General features: G+C 37.3%; 1 protein-coding gene across 5 annotated transcripts in view; it reads right to left on the minus strand.

Annotated features, from left to right (window-relative positions):
- The window catches only part of LOC117963307 (sushi domain-containing protein 1-like), a 39187-nt gene extending 22736 nt beyond the window's left edge, over window positions 1–16451 (minus strand). For 2 of the 5 annotated variants that reach the window (XR_009307902.1, XR_009307901.1), the window contains exons 1-15: window positions 16141–16451; window positions 14870–15010; window positions 14339–14494; window positions 13535–13687; window positions 12582–12761; window positions 9823–9963; window positions 9293–9448; window positions 8479–8631; window positions 7526–7705; window positions 5421–5573; window positions 3768–3947; window positions 2457–2636; window positions 1559–1738; window positions 914–1093; window positions 204–383 (exon numbers count right to left, since the gene is read on the minus strand). Coding sequence is in view for 3 of the 5 variants with exons in the window: in XM_058993620.1 (XP_058849603.1) it covers window positions 204–383; window positions 914–1093; window positions 1559–1738; window positions 2457–2636; window positions 3768–3947; window positions 5421–5573; window positions 7526–7705; window positions 8479–8631; window positions 9293–9448; window positions 9823–9963; window positions 12582–12761; window positions 13535–13687; window positions 14339–14494; window positions 14870–15010; window positions 16141–16237 (2410 nt within the window). In the remaining 2 variants the exon portion in view is untranslated. The remainder of the gene's footprint in view (window positions 1–203; window positions 384–913; window positions 1094–1558; window positions 1739–2456; window positions 2637–3767; window positions 3948–5420; window positions 5574–7525; window positions 7706–8478; window positions 8632–9292; window positions 9449–9822; window positions 9964–12581; window positions 12762–13534; window positions 13688–14338; window positions 14495–14869; window positions 15011–16140) is intronic. The other 3 variants (XM_058993620.1, XM_034902783.2, XM_058993616.1) reach the window with 2 other exon arrangements.
- Between the last annotated feature and the right edge of the window lie 3272 nt (window positions 16452–19723).

Consider the following 19723-nt stretch of genomic DNA (forward strand, 5'->3'; position numbering starts at 1 on the left):
ACTTTATGGCAGCTAAACACAGTTTGCAAAACGCAGATTTTTGCTGCAAAATGGGTGTTTTCCAGCCCTAAATCACTTTGCACGCATCCTTACATCAGCCCCTAAATCACTAATGCCCCCTATAGGGTGGGTTTGTACATCCCAGGGAAGCTCATTAGCTGAAAACAAAGCAAATAAACAAAAGTACAAAATAAATCGATTACCTTTACATAGTAAAGAGGCATTTTCCCAGTAACCGTTTATAGTGCAAACCGAATAATTCCTTCCTCCAGCTCTGTAAAATCCTTCTTTACAGTTATAATACACCACGCTGCCCAGTCCTGCACTGCTGTTCCACAGCATAGCAGTGTGTGGCAGCATGGGGGGCAGACCGCAGTCAATCTCTAGGAGGGAAATCAACACAGTGCTGCCATTATTCACTATGAGTGTGACTATGGCAGCCCTAACTGTGCTATTGGTTCTTCTAAGGTTTACTCAAGACTACTAAACTGGTATTATAATGGTAAAGCACTGATTCTTTTACACTCGCTAGTAAATACCAGGGGGTCTCTGAACAATTCCACATACAAGGCAACTGCATCTACATGCAACCAGATGAAATAGTGGCCTAATAGGTATTAATTATCACTTTGTTAATGGTTATTGGTTTCAGGTGCCTGCCCTAATTTCTATTTAAGTTGGTTCATCTGCATTTTGATTTTGGTGGCTTTCCTTCATCACATATGCATTCACAAAACTAAACAAATAATCAATTTGACTAACGACAAGGCTTCACAAAACCTTATTAATCATCTATAACAGGCTTTAAAAAAAATGTAAGTGTCAAAGTTTTATGAATCAGGCTGTTTGTTTTAGATTTTTTTATGACGAGGTGATAAACATTAAGAACAAAAACGCATCCAGTAATCATTACCTTTACAAAGTAAAGAGGCATTTTCCCAGTAACCGTTTATAGTGCAAACCGAATAATTCCTTCCTCCAGCTCTGTAAAATCCTTCTTTACAGTTATAATACACCACGCTGCCCAGTCCTGCACTGCTGTTCCACAGCATAGCGGTGTGTGGCAGCATGGGGGGCTGACCGCAGTCAATCTCTAGGAGGGAAATCAACACAGTGCTGCTATTATTCACTATGAGTGTGACTACGGCAGTCCTAACAGTGCTATTGGTTCTTCTAAGGTTTACTCAAAGTAATAAACTGGTATTATAATGGTATCCCAGGTGAAATAGTGGCCAATAGATAGTAATTATCACGTCATGAATGGTTATTGGTTTCAGGTACCTGCCCTGATCTGTATTTATGATGGTTCATCTGCATCTTAATTTTGGTGGCTTTCCATCCAGTCACATACACTTTCACAAAGACAAACAATTAATCAATTTGACTAACGACACAGGTCACACTATTAAAAAAAGGTTTCACAAAAATCCTTATTTATCATTTGTAACAGGCTTTAAAAAACTGTAATAGTCAAAGTTTCATGAAGCGGGCCGTTTGTTTTGTTTTTTATGATGAGCTGGAAAACATTAGGAACAAAAACGCATGCAGTAATCATTACCTTTACAAAGTAAAGAGGCATTTTCCCAATAACCGCTTTTAGTGCAAACCGAGAAATTCCTTCCTCCAGCTCTGTAAAATCCTTCTTTACAGTTATAATACACCACGCTGCCCAGTCCTGCACTGCTGTTCCACAGCATAGCGGTGTGTGGCAGCATGGGGGGCTGACCGCAGTCAATCTCTAGGAGGGAAATCAACACAGTGCTGCCATTATTCACTATGAGTGTGACTATGGCAGTCCTAACTGGCAGTGGGACCCAGGAGGACCAGTCCATATAACAAAAGTTGAAGCAGAAAATTAAACGTACTTAAGTAAAAGTAAAAAGTTAAGTAAAATTAAAAGTGATAACTTTTCTTCAATCAAACAGATTTTATAAATCCGTAAACTGGCAAATGGTGAATGCATTTAGCCAAAAAGATGTGTTCATTCTAATCATGACAAAGGTAAGATGACACTGAATGCTGTTTTAGAGTATACTCACACAACATCTGTATCTCATATATGTGACTGTAACAGTCTAATGTTGTACTGTATGGCATACTTCTATTACTGATATTGCTGAGGTAACATAATCTGTGAATTATATCACTTGAGTTTTCATAGATGTATTGCGCAAACTACAATACTCAGATCTTTGGAATTTATGTTGTGCCACATTGTGTTTCTTTGCATTTCTAGACATTAAACTTGAACAGACCCCTTTGATTCCCAAGGGTGAACTGAATTGCAGTAGTTCAGGACAATTCTGGTATTCAAAGTGTTAGCTGCTTGGAAACAGCATTAAAGGTTGTTTTTGTATGAAGGTAGATTGATAAACAAGTTTTGTTTCATTGGAGTTGGTAACAATTAAAAAAAAACAAAAAAAAACATGCAGGTTATTACAAAAGAAGTCCATTACCTTTACAAAGTAAAGAGGCATTTTCCCAGTAACCGTTTATAGTGCAAACCGAATAATTCCTTCCTCCAGCTCTGTAAAATCCTTCTTTACAGTTATAATACACCACGCTGCCCAGTCCTGCACTGCTGTTCCACAGCATAGCGGTGTGTGGCAGCATGGGGGGCTGACCGCAGTCAATCTCTAGGAGGGAAATCAACACAGTGCTGCCATTATTCACTATGAGTGTGACTATGGCAGTCCTAACTGGCAGTGGGACCCAGGAGGACCAGTCCATATAACAAAAGTGAAGCTGATTATAATACAGGGAGCGTGAACCCTGATGTCCCAGTAAATCCCAACTCCGGTCAGAATAATATCTCCAAAATAAATCAATGAAGTGGCAAGTCCCCTCCCCTGTCTATTTGTACCAGAGATTCAGTGTTACGAATTTACTGCCGTGTCTTTGTTGCTTCCCTTGTGTGGGATGCTCAGCTCTTACAGAGAAAGAGAATGCCTACAACATGGCAGCATAAGTGAAAGAAACAACAGTAACTGGAAGTATCCCACAGGTTTGGAATGTCATCATCTGACACAGAGGGACTTATCTAAAACAGACCTTGTGTGGACATTTTTCAAACATGAAGGATACGACATTTCTACACTTCCATTTGTAGTTTCAAGTGCAAAAGGAATCACACAAAGCTCCTCATATGGAGTTAACAGAGAACAGCAAACTAATTGCAGAATCTATAATGGCTTATTGGTAAAATGGCAGTGGTAGAATATAGAGGTATTTTATTTCAATGGTACAAGATGCAAAAGATACTCCTGTACCGTATCAGGTTTTGTTTTCTGGTACTGCATTGCTGGTAATGGTTTGGCCTACTATTGGTTCTTCCACAGTTTACTCAAGAGTACTAAACTGGTATTATAATGGTATCCCACTGATTCTTTTACATTCGCTAGTAAATACCAGGGGGCCCTGAACAATTCCACATACAAGGCAGCTGCATCTACATGCAACCAGACGAAATAGTGGCCTAATAGGTATTAATTATCACATTGGTATCAGGTGCATGTCCTGATTTGTATTTAAGATGGTTCATCTGCATCTTAATTTTGGTGGCTTTCCTTCCAGTTACATATGCATTCACCAAACTAAACAAATAATCAATTTGACTAACGACAAGGTTTCACAAAAGCCTTATTAATTATCTATAACAGGCTTTAAAAAACTCATCGTCAAATTTTTATGAAGCAGGCTGTTTGTTTTATATTTTTTATGATGAGCTGGAAAACATTAGGAACAAAAACTCATGCAGTAATCATTACCTTTACAAAGTAAAGAGGCATTTTCCCAATAACCGCTTTTAGTGCAAACCGAGAAATTCCTTCCTCCAGCTCTGTAAAATCCTTCTTTACAGTTATAATGCACCACACTGCCCAGTCCTGCACTGCTGTTCCACAGCATAGCAGTGTGTGGCAGCATGGGGGGCTGACCGCAGTCAATCTCTAGGAGGGAAATCAACACAGTGCTGCTATTATTCACTTTCAGTCTGGCTATGTAACTCCATTTTTGGTATTACTTAGTACCGATGTCACCCACGTGTAAACACAAGTGGTTATTATATTTTTACCTGGAAAACCCTATATTGTTTTTAAAAGAGAATAACATATTCCCACGTTACAAATCCTCTGTACTGTATATAGTGCTATTAGTATGATATGTAATTCCAAGATAAAGAACATATGGCTAAGGAACAAGTTCCAAAGCTCATTGCAATGTGTGTGAGACCTAAGGACACAACAATAGATGTAGAACAGTAACTGGGGCCATTATATGTTAGGCAATAAAAGTCCAATGCTAACCAATGTAGGGTCATATAATCTCAATTGACTAATGGCCCACTGTCATTCTTTCAGATTACTAACTCATTTTAAAAATGGGATAAATAAAGTTATTTTAAAATACTTTTTTCTCCATACATTTTCCCAGTAACCGTTTATAGAATAAACAGAACAATTCCTTTCTTCTGTATTGTATAATCCTTCTTTACATTAACAAGTGGTGTGTGGCAGCAAAGTAAGCAAGTACCCCAAAAGAGTCCAAAAATAAAGAGGTCTTCAGACTCCAGTCCTGTCACCTTCTGCACCAAAAGGGAATCACCAGGAGCTATTTTTTTAAAGGTTCTGCTGTCTAACCTCGAAGCACATCTAGAACACCAGAGTGTAACCATAAACCTGTCCCCCTGCAACACTCTTCCCCTAGTGGATGAGAAATAACACATGTAATATTCTTGCTGTTGTAATTGCAGGCGAGGCAGGTTAATAGTTATGCTCTAGGGGCATGGTGTTTATATGGTCAAAGGTTAAAACAATGTGGCTGTGAAACAGTTCAATTTGTATGTAAAACACCTTTAATTTTGTTCTTGTGTAATAACCTCAATTGGCCTAGAGAATTATAGAATACAGTTGTATACTGCAAAGCGCAAAAGTCTTTATCATCCAAAAAGATACATGACCAATATGGCAGCCTCATAAGGTCATAGGTCAACATGAATGATACCATTTGATATTGTCCGAGGAGTTTCCATAACATTGAAAATATGAAGCTGATTTAAAACAAGCTCTTTTTAGGTTTTTCAGACTGCCCTCCTTATTCCTCATGTTTGTTAGTTTTCATTTAAGACCAATCGTTCCTCATAATCTTGAATTAAGCAATAGTGATCTAGCAGTAGAGGAACCAAAGCCATTACAATATCTTACTCTGTGTTCCCAAGCTTTACAATTGGGTCATGTGATCAATCTGCATTTACAGTAACTCTGTTCTTTAGAAGAAGCAGCTAGTTATCTATCAAGAGAAAATAATGATCATGCCTTCAACCTTATGAGAAATACATTCTGAAAAGCTTTGAAGAGCACTTCCTTTAAACTAAAGTGTGTCTTGCATTTTTTATTTTACGTCTGAATAAAGCAATTTTTTACCTTTGCAAAAAGCTGCATCCTTGACAGGATTGAATGGTTCACTTGCATTTGTTACTGTGTATCCTTCAGCGCAGGTACAGTTAAAATCTCCAGGTAGATTTTTGCACAGCCCTCCTTCTCCACATATACCTCTGACTTGACATTCATCAATATCTTAAAACAAACAAGAATCCTCAGTGAACAATACAATATAAACTTTACTGAGGAGAGGAGAGTAAGATTGATCTGCCTTTTACATGTTCATTTACAACATGAGAAAGTTATTTTGCAGAGGAATTAAATTTGACTATATGGCCAATTATGAAAAAAAAATGCATACCTGATTTATACTTTCATCATAACATATGGAAAACCTACAAAAAGAGTGCTTTCCGATGCTCCCCTGGCTACTTACATATTAAACGATGGTACCAAATATAAAAAAACAAATGAAACTTCAGAGGAATAGTATTCTACAACATTTGAATAAATTACCAAGCAAAAGAGGTTATAGAAGATATTTTCGAATGCGTTTTTGATAACTGAATCCAATGTTAGTTTACATATGCTTTGAAATGCAAATGTAACATGTAGAAAACCCAGGAACTGATTATAATTGAGGAATGAAGGCAACACAAAAATACAACAGGGTTTGACAGCAGGAGACAGAGGAATACTATTTTTAGGCTTTTCAGACGGTCCCTCCTTAATTTTTCTTGTTATATTTCATTTAGGACCATTTTTTCCTCTTCCAGCAAAGTGCACCTCCATTTCTAGAATACCCTGTATTGTTCATTATAATTCAATTCGCAATAACAAATTACTATGAGGTTATTTTTTGCTTATCGAATTGTCTAATCGGGTTAAAATAAGAGGAGTTAATTCAAATGTAGATATACATGGATTCAATTACTATTTAGTATTGCATTCTAATAAAGTAATCCCATGAACTGTCATTATGACCATTGCCAGTTTTGTTTGACATATCTTGTATGATTGTTCAGAACAACATTGTATGATATTTAAAAACATGCAACTCATTATGCAATATCATGCAACGTAGTTGAACCATGTGACATAACACATGATCAACAAGAGATGTAGTATTTGAGTGCTGCTGATGAATTGCCAGCAGGTAAAAGAGGCCTATCCTCATGAACACTGATTATATCTTTCTTCCAGTGAAAAGCATTTTATACCAAATTATATCTTATTATATCTTTAACAAAAACAGTAGTGTAGTTTCAGTCATTTAGATTCAAGTGTTATTAAAATGGAATTTGGTTATTTTTTGCAGTTATTTTAAAGATCCTTTGCTGTGCTCCAACAGTAATAATGTTCTTCTAGACCACGATCGCAAGGCCGAACGGAGGCCTGTGAACAAATTAAATTATCAGGGAAACACTGGAGGATGGTGAATTCATTTATAAATGACAATTACACCAAAAATGTTGACCGTTATTATTATTATTATTATTATTATTATTATTATTATTATTATTATTATTATTATTATTTATTTCTTAGCAGACGCCCTTATCCAGGGCGACTTACAATTGTTACAACATATCACATGATACATTATTTCACATTATACAGATATCACATTATTTTTACATACAATTACCCATTTATACAGTTGGGTTTTTACAGGAGCAATCTAGGTAAAGTACCTTGCTCAAGGGTACAACAGCAGTGTCCCCCACTGGGGATTAAACCCACAACCCTCCGGTCAAGAGTCCAGAGCCCTAACCACTACTCCACACTGCTGCCCACTGACTGTTGTAAAACTTCCAGTTGAAGATTGGATTGTAGACAAAACCAGTGACAAGGTGGTCATTTTTACAAACCAATGGAAACATGGTATCAGTTGCTAGGAGCAGTTTCATATTTTTCATATTTTTCTCAATAGGTAGGCATAGGTACCTACAGCATGACATTAATCTTACCAAAGGGAGACCGCCTGTATGTGTCTGTACCATATATATATATATTCATTCTCCTTTAAAATGGATTCAATTTTGCCACACCAAAACTTCAAAACACACCAATACACAAACTGCACAAAATGCACATACTGTACAAAATTAAAAATGTCAAAACCAGAAAATAATTAACAGACTTACCTTCACACACCAAACTGGGCTCTTCCCATTCTCCCCCTGCGTTACATACGGTTGTGTCATTTCCACTTTTCAAGACATACCCTTGGAAGCAACTGTATTTAACCACATTCCCATAGCTTGTTCCAGTTTCTGAAAGCAGGTAAGCATGCGGAATGATAGGAGGGGGACCACAATCCACAGCTGAAAAAAAAATTCAAAAATAAATAAAATGTTAAATAAGAAAATGTAATGCTTCATAGTAGTGTTATTATTCAAAACAAGTTCGCCATTATGCACTCAGTATATGAACTGGTATAATTTACATACACATTTTTACTATTATCTCAGTAATATCTTTGATTGTGAGTTTTGTGATGTCCACCAGCACTCTATTTACAATCCCATTGCAAATCTTTAACAAGCTGTTTCAGGGAGAAGAAATACTTGCCCCCAGTTCCTAGGTAAACCATTAGTGATCATTTTTATAATACTCTTGCTGGTGGGTTTAATAAACATGCCACTGATACATGATGGAACAGTGATACGTGATGATTAATATCACATATCATGGGACAATAAACAGATCAAAAACATTCAAATTCAGTCAGCATAAAGGTGCAGCGGTACAAAGCTATGCCCGTGGGTAAATGTGTGCCTGCGAGACCTGAGTGATGTGCCAGTGACGGCAGCTGACATAATCTTGAATTCAGTAACAGTGATGTAGCAGTAGAAAACCAAAGCCATTACAATATATTACTCTGTGCTCCCAATCTTTACAATTGGGTCATGTGATCAATATGCATTTACAGTATCTCTATTGTTTAGAAGAAGCAGTTAGTTATCTATCAAGAGAAAAAAATGATCATGCCTTCAACCTTATGAGAAATACATTCCGAAAAGCTTTGAAGAGCATTCCTTTAAATTAAAGTGCGTCTTGCATTTTTTATTTTACCTCTGAAAAAAGCTTCTTTTACCTTTGCAAAAAGCTGCATCCTTGACAGGATTGAATGGTTCACTTGCATTTGTTACTGTGTATCCTTCAGCGCAGGTACAGTTAAAAGCTCCAGGGAGATTTTTGCACAGCCCTCCTTCTCTACATATACCACTGACCTGACATTCATCAATATCTTAAAACAAACAAAGAATCGTCAGTGAACAATACAATATAAACTCTACTGAGGAGAGCAGAGTAAGATTGATCTGCCCTTCACATGTTCATTTACAACATGAGAAAGTCATTTTGCAGAGGAATTAAATTTGACTATATTGCCAAACATGAAAAACAAAAGAATGCATGCATAATTTATACTTTCAGCAAAACATATGGACCCTACAAAAATAGTGCTTTCTGATGTCTTGAACCCCTGGCTACTTTCATATGAAACTATAGTACCAAATCACAAAAATATACATTCAATTATTTAGAAAGGGTGTCAGTGTAGGCTAAAGTGCAGTTTAAATGTAAAAAAAACCTATTTCCTGTTAATATTAAGTTATTTCTAATATGTGCATGCATTTCCTTTTTGGTTGGTGCTTTGGTGTACTATTAATGTACATTGTTGTGCATTAGTTGTGCTGCTAGCTATGTTTGCTATCAGTACAATCATAGGTTACTTCAGAATTTAACTGTTGTTATCAGCAGTATGTTTAAAAAAGACTGTTATAAAATAACATGTGTAATGTTTGTGAGTAAAAAAATTTGTGTTGCATACTATGCAGAATTCAGTGCAATGGTCACTTCTGACCAATTGCGTAAGCTTTATCAATAAGACTGTTTAAGCCAAATACCATCGCAGTAGGTTCCGTCATTTGGAATGAACGAGGCCATTCTGTTGGAGGGGCTGTACCCATCCAGACAGGTGCAGTAGAAGCTTCCGTATGTGTTATAGCAGGCTGTGTGTTCACCACAGATGTTGGTGGCACCAATCTGGCACTCGTCTTTGTCTGTGTAAGAAGAACAAGCTGTATTGTTCTGCTGCCAATTTAATTATACAGGGTGATTAGAACGTACATTTATCATATGTGATATGGTGCGTTGATGTGGTAAACTTACTTTCTAATCACCCTGTATATATAGTCTTATAAGATCCATGACAAATCTTACAATATACACAGTGCACATCTCTGTGAAATTATCATGGCTTATCTTGGCTGAGCCCACCAAACCTGTGTACCACTCTCATGCTCAATTCTTCATTCCTGATAGTGGTCAATTCTGTATCAGACATTGTTCTTAATTCTTATAATAAAGTTTTTCTAAAAAAAAAATCCAGTGGTTTAGTTTAGATCCTTTGAAAGAATGAAAAGTAAAGACTTACCATGGCACTGTGTCCTCCCATTTCCTAGAAACCCATACTTGCAGTTGCAGACCATCCCACCACTGCCATCTGTCTTCTTGTCACACGTAGCATTGACATGACAAGTGGTACAGATGTCTACGGTGTTACCAGTTGTTATGGCTTAAAAAAGCAGAGAGATACAGTTTGATTGTTAATCTCTATCTATTGGTGTGTGTATATATATATATATATATATATATATATATATATATATATATATATATATATATATATATATATATATATATATTGTATGTCAATGACCACAAAACTCGCAAGCCCTTAATCCCACATAACCTGTCTAAGACCTTATGACCAGAAGTAATATCCCTGAGCACCAGCAGATCAATGTAAAAAAAAAATAGAGCTAAAAACATAAAATGATAAGCTTCATTGATCTTCTCACATTTTGAGTAGAGTGGTCATTATCCTACAGTATATGCCCTTCTAAAGATCATGGGAGCCTTGAAACAAACACACTTTACAATGGCTTCATACACAAAAGCAATGACATGTTTAATCACATTTTTGATAAGCAATTCTCCAGAGACTGCATATGCAAAAATGTGTGACATACAGATGGAATGATGTATGAAACGATATATCTGCTGAATCTGATATTCATAAAAATGTACGCTAAATAATGTTAATACCAAGTTAATGCTGGCTCTCCAGTTATATGAAGAGTGTGACATTCATCCACTACAGTATGGCATGCCCAGTGGGGAATAATTACCAGAGATTACTGTAATTCCCTCTGTGTCAGTTATTTTTGCCAAAGTACCCTACCAATTTTTTACCCTATTAAAAAATATATGAAAAACCTTCATAAAGTGTTCTTTCTCAGATGCATACATATATTTTGCTGACATGGAATTCTTTATGTTTAGATAGAATATATACAGTATAATAAATTCAGAAGTTAAAAAAGGTATACTGGTATAGAAATTAAACCCTGTACCAGTTTCCTTAAAACAATTGAAGAAATACTGAAACAAGTGCAAGGGTGAAGGCACATTTTCTGAAAGGAACACAACCATTGTATTGGTTTACAACTAGAAATAAACATCAGGTGAATTATTATTCTGAGCAACATCTTTAGTTTTATACTGATCAAATTGTTATCTACCATTCAGAAAAGCTGCTCTTGCACAAAAACTAAATTCTGCTGTAAAACTACAAAGAAAATTATTTCAATACGACAAACATAATACCAAACATAAAGCACTGATGAAGGCACAAGTTCAGGTATCTGTCTACTTTCCTAGAAATGTAACTTTAATACACAACAGGATTATAAGGGGTTGTCTTTAAGTTTTCTCACCCTGACCCTCTTGTACTCTTGTGAACATGAGAAGCAGAAGCAAGGCAAAGCACCCCTCAGCACTGCTCCACACCATTCTGACAATATTCCTTTTCATTTGCTTTTGGTTTCTCCAGAGTGGGGTCTCTTCTATTTATCCACATCTCAGACCTTTTCCTGTCTGCTGTCTTTTCACTTCTGACCAGCAGTGATAACTGGGATTCGGAACACGCTGGAAAAGGTGGTTTTCAAAAATGAGTTTCCTTGCCTTTCTGGTGTTGGAGGGGAATCTATCTAATCCAGTTAAACATGATTGTACTGACCGCGCTATTGGATGCCCTCCTGTTGACTTCTAAGCTTAGACCACAGCCTCACTGATAAAGTGCTGTGTCACTGACTTAGACATGACAGCAGCTATATTTGGTCTATTATACAAGAATCACCAAGCTCCTTGTATATATATTTATATATAGACTTGTAAAAAACGTGTCACTCTGCCATTCATAACTTTATTTACTACCACTTGAAATGTAAAAAGGATATTTTTGAGTAGAACACTGTTTTAGGTCTCTTTCAAAAACATCTAGTTTACAAATGATTGTCCATTTTGCTGGTCCTCAGACTCAAACAGTACTTGGTGGAAGATGTTTTAGTTTCTTGGTTCCTTGATGTGGAATTCTCTACAGGGTCACTGCATTTATTGACTTTTGTATTAAGTAAACTAGCAACTACTTAAGTTGTACTTTGTCCCACAAACTGTCAGGGAAACACTGGAGGATGGTGAATTCATTTATAAATGACAATTACACCAAAAATGTTGACCGTTATTATTATTTATTTCTTAGCAGACGCCCTTATCCAGGGCGACTTACAATTGTTACAACATATCACATTATACATTATTTCACATTATTTTTACATACAATTACCCATTTATACAGTTGGGTTTTTACAGGAGCAATCTAGGTAAAGTACCTTGCTCAAGGGTACAACAGCAGTGTCCCCCACTGGGGATTGAACCCACAACCCTCCGGTCAAGAGTCCAGAGCCCTAACCACTACTCCACACTGCTGCCCACTGACTGTTGTAAAACTTCCAGTTGAAGATTGGATTGTAGACAAAACCAGTGACAAGGTGGTCATTTTTACAAACCAATGGAAACATGGTATCAGTTGCTAGGAGCAGTTTCATATTTTTCATATTTTTCTCAATAGGTAGGCATAGGTACCTACAGCATGACATTAATCTTACCAAAGGGAGACCGCCTGTATGTGTCTGTACCATATATATATATATATATATTCATTCTCCTTTAAAATGGATTAAATTTTGCCACACCAAAACTTCAAAACACACCAATACACAAACTGCACAAAATGCACATACTGTACAAAACTAAAAAATGTCAAAACCAGAAAATAATTAACAGACTTACCTTCACACACCAAACTGGGCTCTTCCCATTCTCCCCCTGCGTTACATACGGTTGTGTCATTTCCACTTTTCAAGACATACCGTTGGAAGCAACTGTATTTAACTACATTCCCATAGCTTGTTCCAGTTTCTGAAAGCAGGTAAGCATGCGGAATGATAGGAGGGGGACCACAATCCACAGCTGAAAAAAAAATTCAAAAATAAATAAAATGTTAAATAAGAAAATGTAATGCTTCATAGTAGTGTTATTATTCAAAACAAGTTCGCCATTATGCACTCAGTATATGAACTAGTATAATTTACATACACATTTTTACTATTATCTCAGTAATATCTTTGATTGTGAGTTTTGTGATGTCCACCAGCACTCTATTTACAATCCCATTGCAAATCTTTAACAAGCTGTTTCAGGGAGAAGAAATACTTGCCCCCAGTTCCTAGGTCAACCATTAGTGATCATTTTTATAATACTCTTGCTGGTGGGTTTAATAAACATGCCACTGATACATGATGGAACAGTGATACGTGATGATTAATATCACATATCATGGGACAATAAACAGATCAAAAACATTCAAATTCAGTCAGCATAAAGGTGCAGCGGTACAAAGCTATGCCCGTGGGTAAATGTGTGCCTGCGAGACCTGAGTGATGTGCCAGTGACGGCAGCTGACATAATCTTGAATTCAGTAACAGTGATGTAGCAGTAGAAAACCAAAGCCATTACAATATCTTACTCTGTGCTCCCAATCTTTACAATTGGGTCATGTGATCAATCTGCATTTACAGTATCTCTATTGTTTAGAAGAAGCAGTTAGTTATCTATCAAGAGAAAGTAATGATCATGCCTTCAACCTTATGAGAAATACATTCCGAAAAGCTTTGAAGAGCATTCCTTTAAACTAAAGTGTGTCTTGCATTTTTTATTTTACCTCTGAAAAAAGCTTCTTTTACCTTTGCAAAAAGCTGCATACTTGACAGGATTGAATGGTTCACTTGCATTTGTTACTGTGTATCCTTCAGCGCAGGTACAGTTAAAAGCTCCAGGGAGATTTTTGCACAGCCCTCCTTCTCTACATATACCACTGACCTGACATTCATCAATATCTTAAAACAAACAAAGAATCGTCAGTGAACAATACAATATAAACTCTACTGAGTAAGATTGATCTGCCCTTCACATGTTCATTTACAACATGAGAAAGTCATTTTGCAGAGGAATTAAATTTGACTATATTGCCAAACATGAAAAACAAAAGAATGCATGCATAATTTATACTTTCAGCAAAACATATGGACCCTACAAAAATAGTGCTTTCTGATGTCTTGAACCCCTGGCTACTTTCATATGAAACTATAGTACCAAATCACAAAAATATACATTCAATTATTTAGAAAGGGTGTCGGTGTAGGCTAAAGTGCAGTTTAAATGTAAAAAAAAGCTATTTCCTGTTAATATTAAGTTATTTCTAATATGTGCATGCATTTCCTTTTTGGTTGGTGCTTTGGTGTACTATTAATGTACATTGTTGTGCATTAGTTGTGCTGCTAGCTATGTTTGCTATCAGTACAATCATAGGTTATTTCAGAATTTAACTGTTGTTATCAGCAGTATGTTTAAAAAAGACTGTTATAAAATAACATGTGTAATGTTTGTGGGTAAAAAATTTTGTGTTGCATACTATGCAGAATTCAGTGCAATGGTCACTTCTGACCAATTGCGTAAGCTTTATCAATAAGACTGTTTAAGCCACATACCATCGCAGTAGGTTCCGTCATTTGGAATGAACGAGGCCATTCTGTTGGAGGGGCTGTACCCATCCAGACAGGTGCAGTAGAAGCTCCCATATGTGTTATAGCAGGCTGTGTGTTCACCACAGATGTCGGTGGCACCAATCTGGCACTCGTCTTTGTCTGTGTAAGAAGAACAAGCTGTATTGTTCTGCTGCCAATTTAATTATACAGGGTGATTAGAACGTACATTTACTATATGTGATATGGTGCGTTGATGTGGTAAACTTACTTTCTAATCACCCTGTATATATAGTCTTATAAGATCCATGACAAATCTTACAATATACACAGTGCACATCTCTGTGAAATTATCATGGCTTATCTTGGCTGAGCCCACCAAATCTGTGTACCACTCTCATGCTCAATTCTTCATTCCTGATAGTGGTCAATTCTGTATCAGACATTGTTCTTAATTCTTATAATAAAGTTTTTCTAAAAAAAAAAATCCAGTGGTTTAGTTTAGATCCTTTGAAAGAATGAAAAGTAAAGACTTACCATGGCACTGTGTCCTCCCATTTCCTAGAAACCCATACTTGCAGTTGCAGACCATCCCACCACTGCCATCTGTCTTCTTGTCACACGTAGCATTGGCATGACAAGTGGTACAGATGTCTACGGTGTTACCAGTTGTTATGGCTTAAAAAAGCAGAGAGATACAGTTTGATTGTTAATCTCTATCTATTGGTGTGTGTATATATATATATATATATATATATATATATATATATATATATATATATATATATATATATATATTGTATGTCAATGACCACAAAACTCGCAAGCCCTTAATCCCACATAACCTGTCTAAGACCTTATGACCAGAAGTAATATCCCTGAGCACCAGCAGATCAATGTAAAAAAAAAATAGAGCTAAAAACATAAAATGATAAGCTTCATTGATCTTCTCACATTTTGAGTAGAGTGGTCATTATCCTACAGTATATGCCCTTCTAAAGCTCATTGGAGCCTTGAAACAAACACACTTTACAATGGCTTCATACACAAAAGCAATGACACGCTTAATCACATTTTTTATAAGCAATTCTCCAGAGACTGCATATGCAAAAATGTGTGACATACATGTTAATACCAAGTTAATGCTGGCTCTCCAGTTATATGAAGAGTGTGACATTCCTCCATTACAGTATGGCATGCCCAGTGGGGAATAATTACCAGAGATTACTGTAATTCCCTCTGTGTCAGTTATTTTTGCCAAAGTACCCTAACAATTTTTTACCCTATTAAAAAATATATGAAAAACCTTCATAAAGTGTTCTTTCTCAGATGCATACATATATTTTGCTGACATGGAATTCTTTATGTTTAGATAGAATATATACAGTATAATAAATTCAGAAGTAAAAAAAAAGGTATACTGGTATAGAAATTAAACCCTGTACCAGTTTCCTTAAAACAATTGAAGAAATACTGAAACAAGTGCAAGGGTGAAGGCACATTTTCTGAAAGGAACACAACCATTTTATTGGTTTACAACTAGAAATAAACAACAGGTGAATTATTATTCTGAGCAACACCTTTAGTTTTATACTGATCAAATTGTTATCTACCATTCAGAAAAGCTGCTCTTGCACAAAAACTAAATTCTGCTGTAAAACTACAAAGAAAATTATTTCAATACGACAAACATAATACCAAACATAAAGCACTGATGAAGGCACAAGTTCAGGTATCTGTCTACTTTCCTAGAAATGTAACTTTAATACACAACAGGATTATAAGGGGTTGTCTTTAAGTTTTCTCACCCTGACCCTCTTGTACTCTTGTGAACATGAGAAGCAGAAGCAAGGCAAAGCACCCCTCAGCACTGCTCCACACCATTCTGACAATATTCCTTTTCATTTGCTTTTGGTTTCTCCAGAGTGGGGTCTCTTCTATTTATCCACATCTCAGACCCTTTCCTGTCTGCTGTCTTTTCACTTCTGACCAGCAGTGATAACCGGGATTCGGAACAGGCTGGAAAAGGTGGTTTTCAAAAACGAGTTTCCTCGCCTTTCTGGTGTTGGAGGGGAATCTATCTAATCCAGTTAAACATGATTGTACTGACCGCGCTATTGGATGCCCTCCTGTTGACTTCTAAGCTTAGACCACAGCCTCACTGATAAAGTGCTGTGTCACTGACTTAGACATGACAGCAGCTATATTTGGTCTATTATTATACAAGAATCACCAAGCTCCTTGTATATATATTTATATATAGACTTGTAAAAAACGTGTCACTCTGCCATTCATAACTTTATTTACTACCACTTGAAATGTAAAAAGGATATTTTTGAGTAGAACACTGTTTTAGGTCTCTTTCAAAAACATCTAGTTTACAAATGATTGTCCATTTTGCTGGTCCTAAGACTCAAACAGTACTTGGTGGAAGATGTTTTAGTTTCTTGGTTCCTTGATGTGGAATTCTCTACAGGGTCACTGCATTTATTGACTTTTGTATTAAGTAAACTAGCAACTACTTAAGTTGTACTTTGTCCCACAAACTGTCCCTCCAAGGCAAGAAACCTTAAAGGTTTCCTTCAATATATGTCACAACTGAGACCCTTATGTGTGCTGAAACATAAAGTAGTGGGAATGCTCTTGCTTTGGAAACCATCATCAACCTAAAGCAGGGGTCTCCAACCCTGGTCCTGGAGAGCCCCTATCCAGCAGGTTTTATAGGTGTCTTTACATCAGTGGCTAAAGATCTGGAACACCTGTTAATCTTGACTAATTAAGCCAATAATTGGTTCAATTACGTAACTGAGAGATTGGTTGAAATGAAAACCAGAAGCCCCAGTATCTCTCCAGGACTAGGGTTGGAGACCCCTGACCTAAACCTTGCCGTAATAAACCAGGCCTTCTTTAAACAATCCTGGACCTGGAGGGCTGCTGTCCCTCCTGGTTTCTGTTCCAACTGTACACTAAATTAATTGGACTAATTAAGCTTCTAATAAGCACTTAATAAGTAATTTAGGGTACAGTTGGACACCGGCCCTCCGAGACCAGGATTGGAGACCCCTGCTGTAGATTAATTAAATTGACCACAAAGTCATCATTTTTATAGTGCTAGCATGTAAAAATTGTCAAACTGAACAAACCGGTACCTGCATGTTGCAAATTTGAGGCCCAGCTATTTTTTTTTTTTTACATTTACGTTGCCAATGGCAACGGCAACAGCCATGGAAGAAGATAGTAAACAGAACACCCTTATCTGACCATTAACAAGCTTTGCAGTGACACACCCACTCTTCACTCGTGTACAAAATACCCGCTTTTTAAAAAAAAAAAATTAACACAAAACATGCTGTGAATGGGAGATTAGAAAGAGCATGCCAGTCAAAAGAAGGATTGCTGCTCAATAAAAAAAAAAAAGAAAATCATCAGTTAAAAGTGGTTTTGAAACAGAGTTCGGGGAATCGAAACTTATAAAAACCAAGAGCAGGGCATGTCGTTGCCAAATATTTAATAGATGTTCTACACATGACTTGTATTTTTAAATGCGATATGACAGCAACTACAGTTGTAACTTGAATCGCGTCAGGTATAACTGCAGGCTGGGGTCCTGCTGTCAGCGGCTGTCCTGTGAGAAGCTGTTCTGTGGGAGGGCGTGCGTGCGCAGCTTTAAAATAACTAATTAATAGTGTTCTAATAAATTGTAATGTCTTGAAACTAATTGGAAAGTCTTATTCAAGCAACCCAACTCAACTAAATTATTAATTTACCAGCTGGTAAGACTACTGTAGTTATTATTATTTCTTAGCAGACGCCCTTATCCAGGGCGACTTACAATTGTTACAAGATATCACATTATTTTTACATACAATTACCCATTTATATAGTTTTTTTTTTTTTTTTTTTTTTTTTTACTGGAGCAATCTAGGTAAAGTACCTTGCTCAAGGGTACAACAGCAGTGTCCCCCACTGGGGATTGAACCCACAACCCTCCGGTCAAGAGTCTAGAGCCCTAACCACTACTCCACACTGCTGCCCCTAGTTAAAACACAGAGCCCTGGAAGGCAGGTTTACATTGGGTGTTTATAATGGGCACATGCCTGGCAGGCTGGTTTATAATGGGCACATGCCTGGCAGGCTGGTTTATAATGGGCACATGCCTGGCAGGCTGGTTTATATTGGGCACATGCCTGGCAGGCTGGTTTATAATGGGCACATTCCTGGAAGGCTGGTTTATAATGGGCACATGCCTGGCAGGCTGGTTTATAATGGGCACATGCCTGGCAGGCTGGTTTATATTGGGCACATGCCTGGCAGGCTGGTTTATAATGGGCACATTCCTGGAAGGCTGGTTTATATTGGGCACATGCCTGGAAGGCTGGTTTATATTGGGAACATGCCTGGCAGGCTGGTTTATATTGGGCACATGCCTGGCAGGCTGGTTTATATTGGGCACATGCCTGGAAGGCTGGTTTATATTGGGCACATGCCTGGAAGGCTGGTTTATATTGGGCACGTGCCTGGCAGGCTGGTTTATATTGGGCACATGCCTGGAAGGCTGGTTTATATTGGGCACATGCCTGGAAGGCTGGTTTATATTGGGCACATGCCTGGAAGGCTGGTTTATATTGGGCACATGCCTGGCAGGCTGGTTTATATTGGGCACATGCCTGTCAGGCTGGTTTATATTGGGTACATGCCTGGAAGGCTGGTTTATAATGGGCACGTGCCTGGCAGGCTGGTTTATAATGGGTACGTGCCTGGCAGGCTGGTTTATAATGGTCACGTGCCTGGCAGGCTGGTTTATAATGGGCACATGCCTGGCAGGCTGGTTTATAATGTGCACGTGCCTGGCAGGCTGGTTTATAATGTGGACATGCCTGGCAGGCTGGTTTATAATGTGGACATGCCTGGCAGGCTGGTTTATAATGGGCACATGCCTGGCAGGCTGGTTTATAATGGGCACATGCCTGGCAGGCTGGTTTATAAGGGGCACATGGCTGGCAGGCTGATTAAAAAAAATTGTGATTGAAAAAAAAAATATGCTGTAGCTTGCCATTATCATAATTTCATTCTGATATTTTTTTCTCAGAGAAATGCCTCCCAGAAAGCGTAGGAAGTGTACTTTATCAAATTACTGAATAGTTTATGTATAGAGCCACTATCGTAGTTTGTAGAAAACGTTATATGGCCTAATGTGTATGACTATCAGTAAAGTATCTGATTTTTTTTTTTTTCTAACAACTTATAACACTTTAAAATGTACACTCCACAATAATGTCTTCAGTATTGCTGCTCATGGACAGCACTTTGGCGCATACATTTTAAAGTGTTATAAGTTGTTAGAAAGGATGTTAACAATGAAAGTGAAAATATCAGATACTTTACTGAGAG

This window comes from Acipenser ruthenus, chromosome 2, assembly GCF_902713425.1.
Source record: "Acipenser ruthenus chromosome 2, fAciRut3.2 maternal haplotype, whole genome shotgun sequence".
Classification (NCBI taxonomy): Eukaryota; Metazoa; Chordata; class Actinopteri; order Acipenseriformes; family Acipenseridae; genus Acipenser; species Acipenser ruthenus.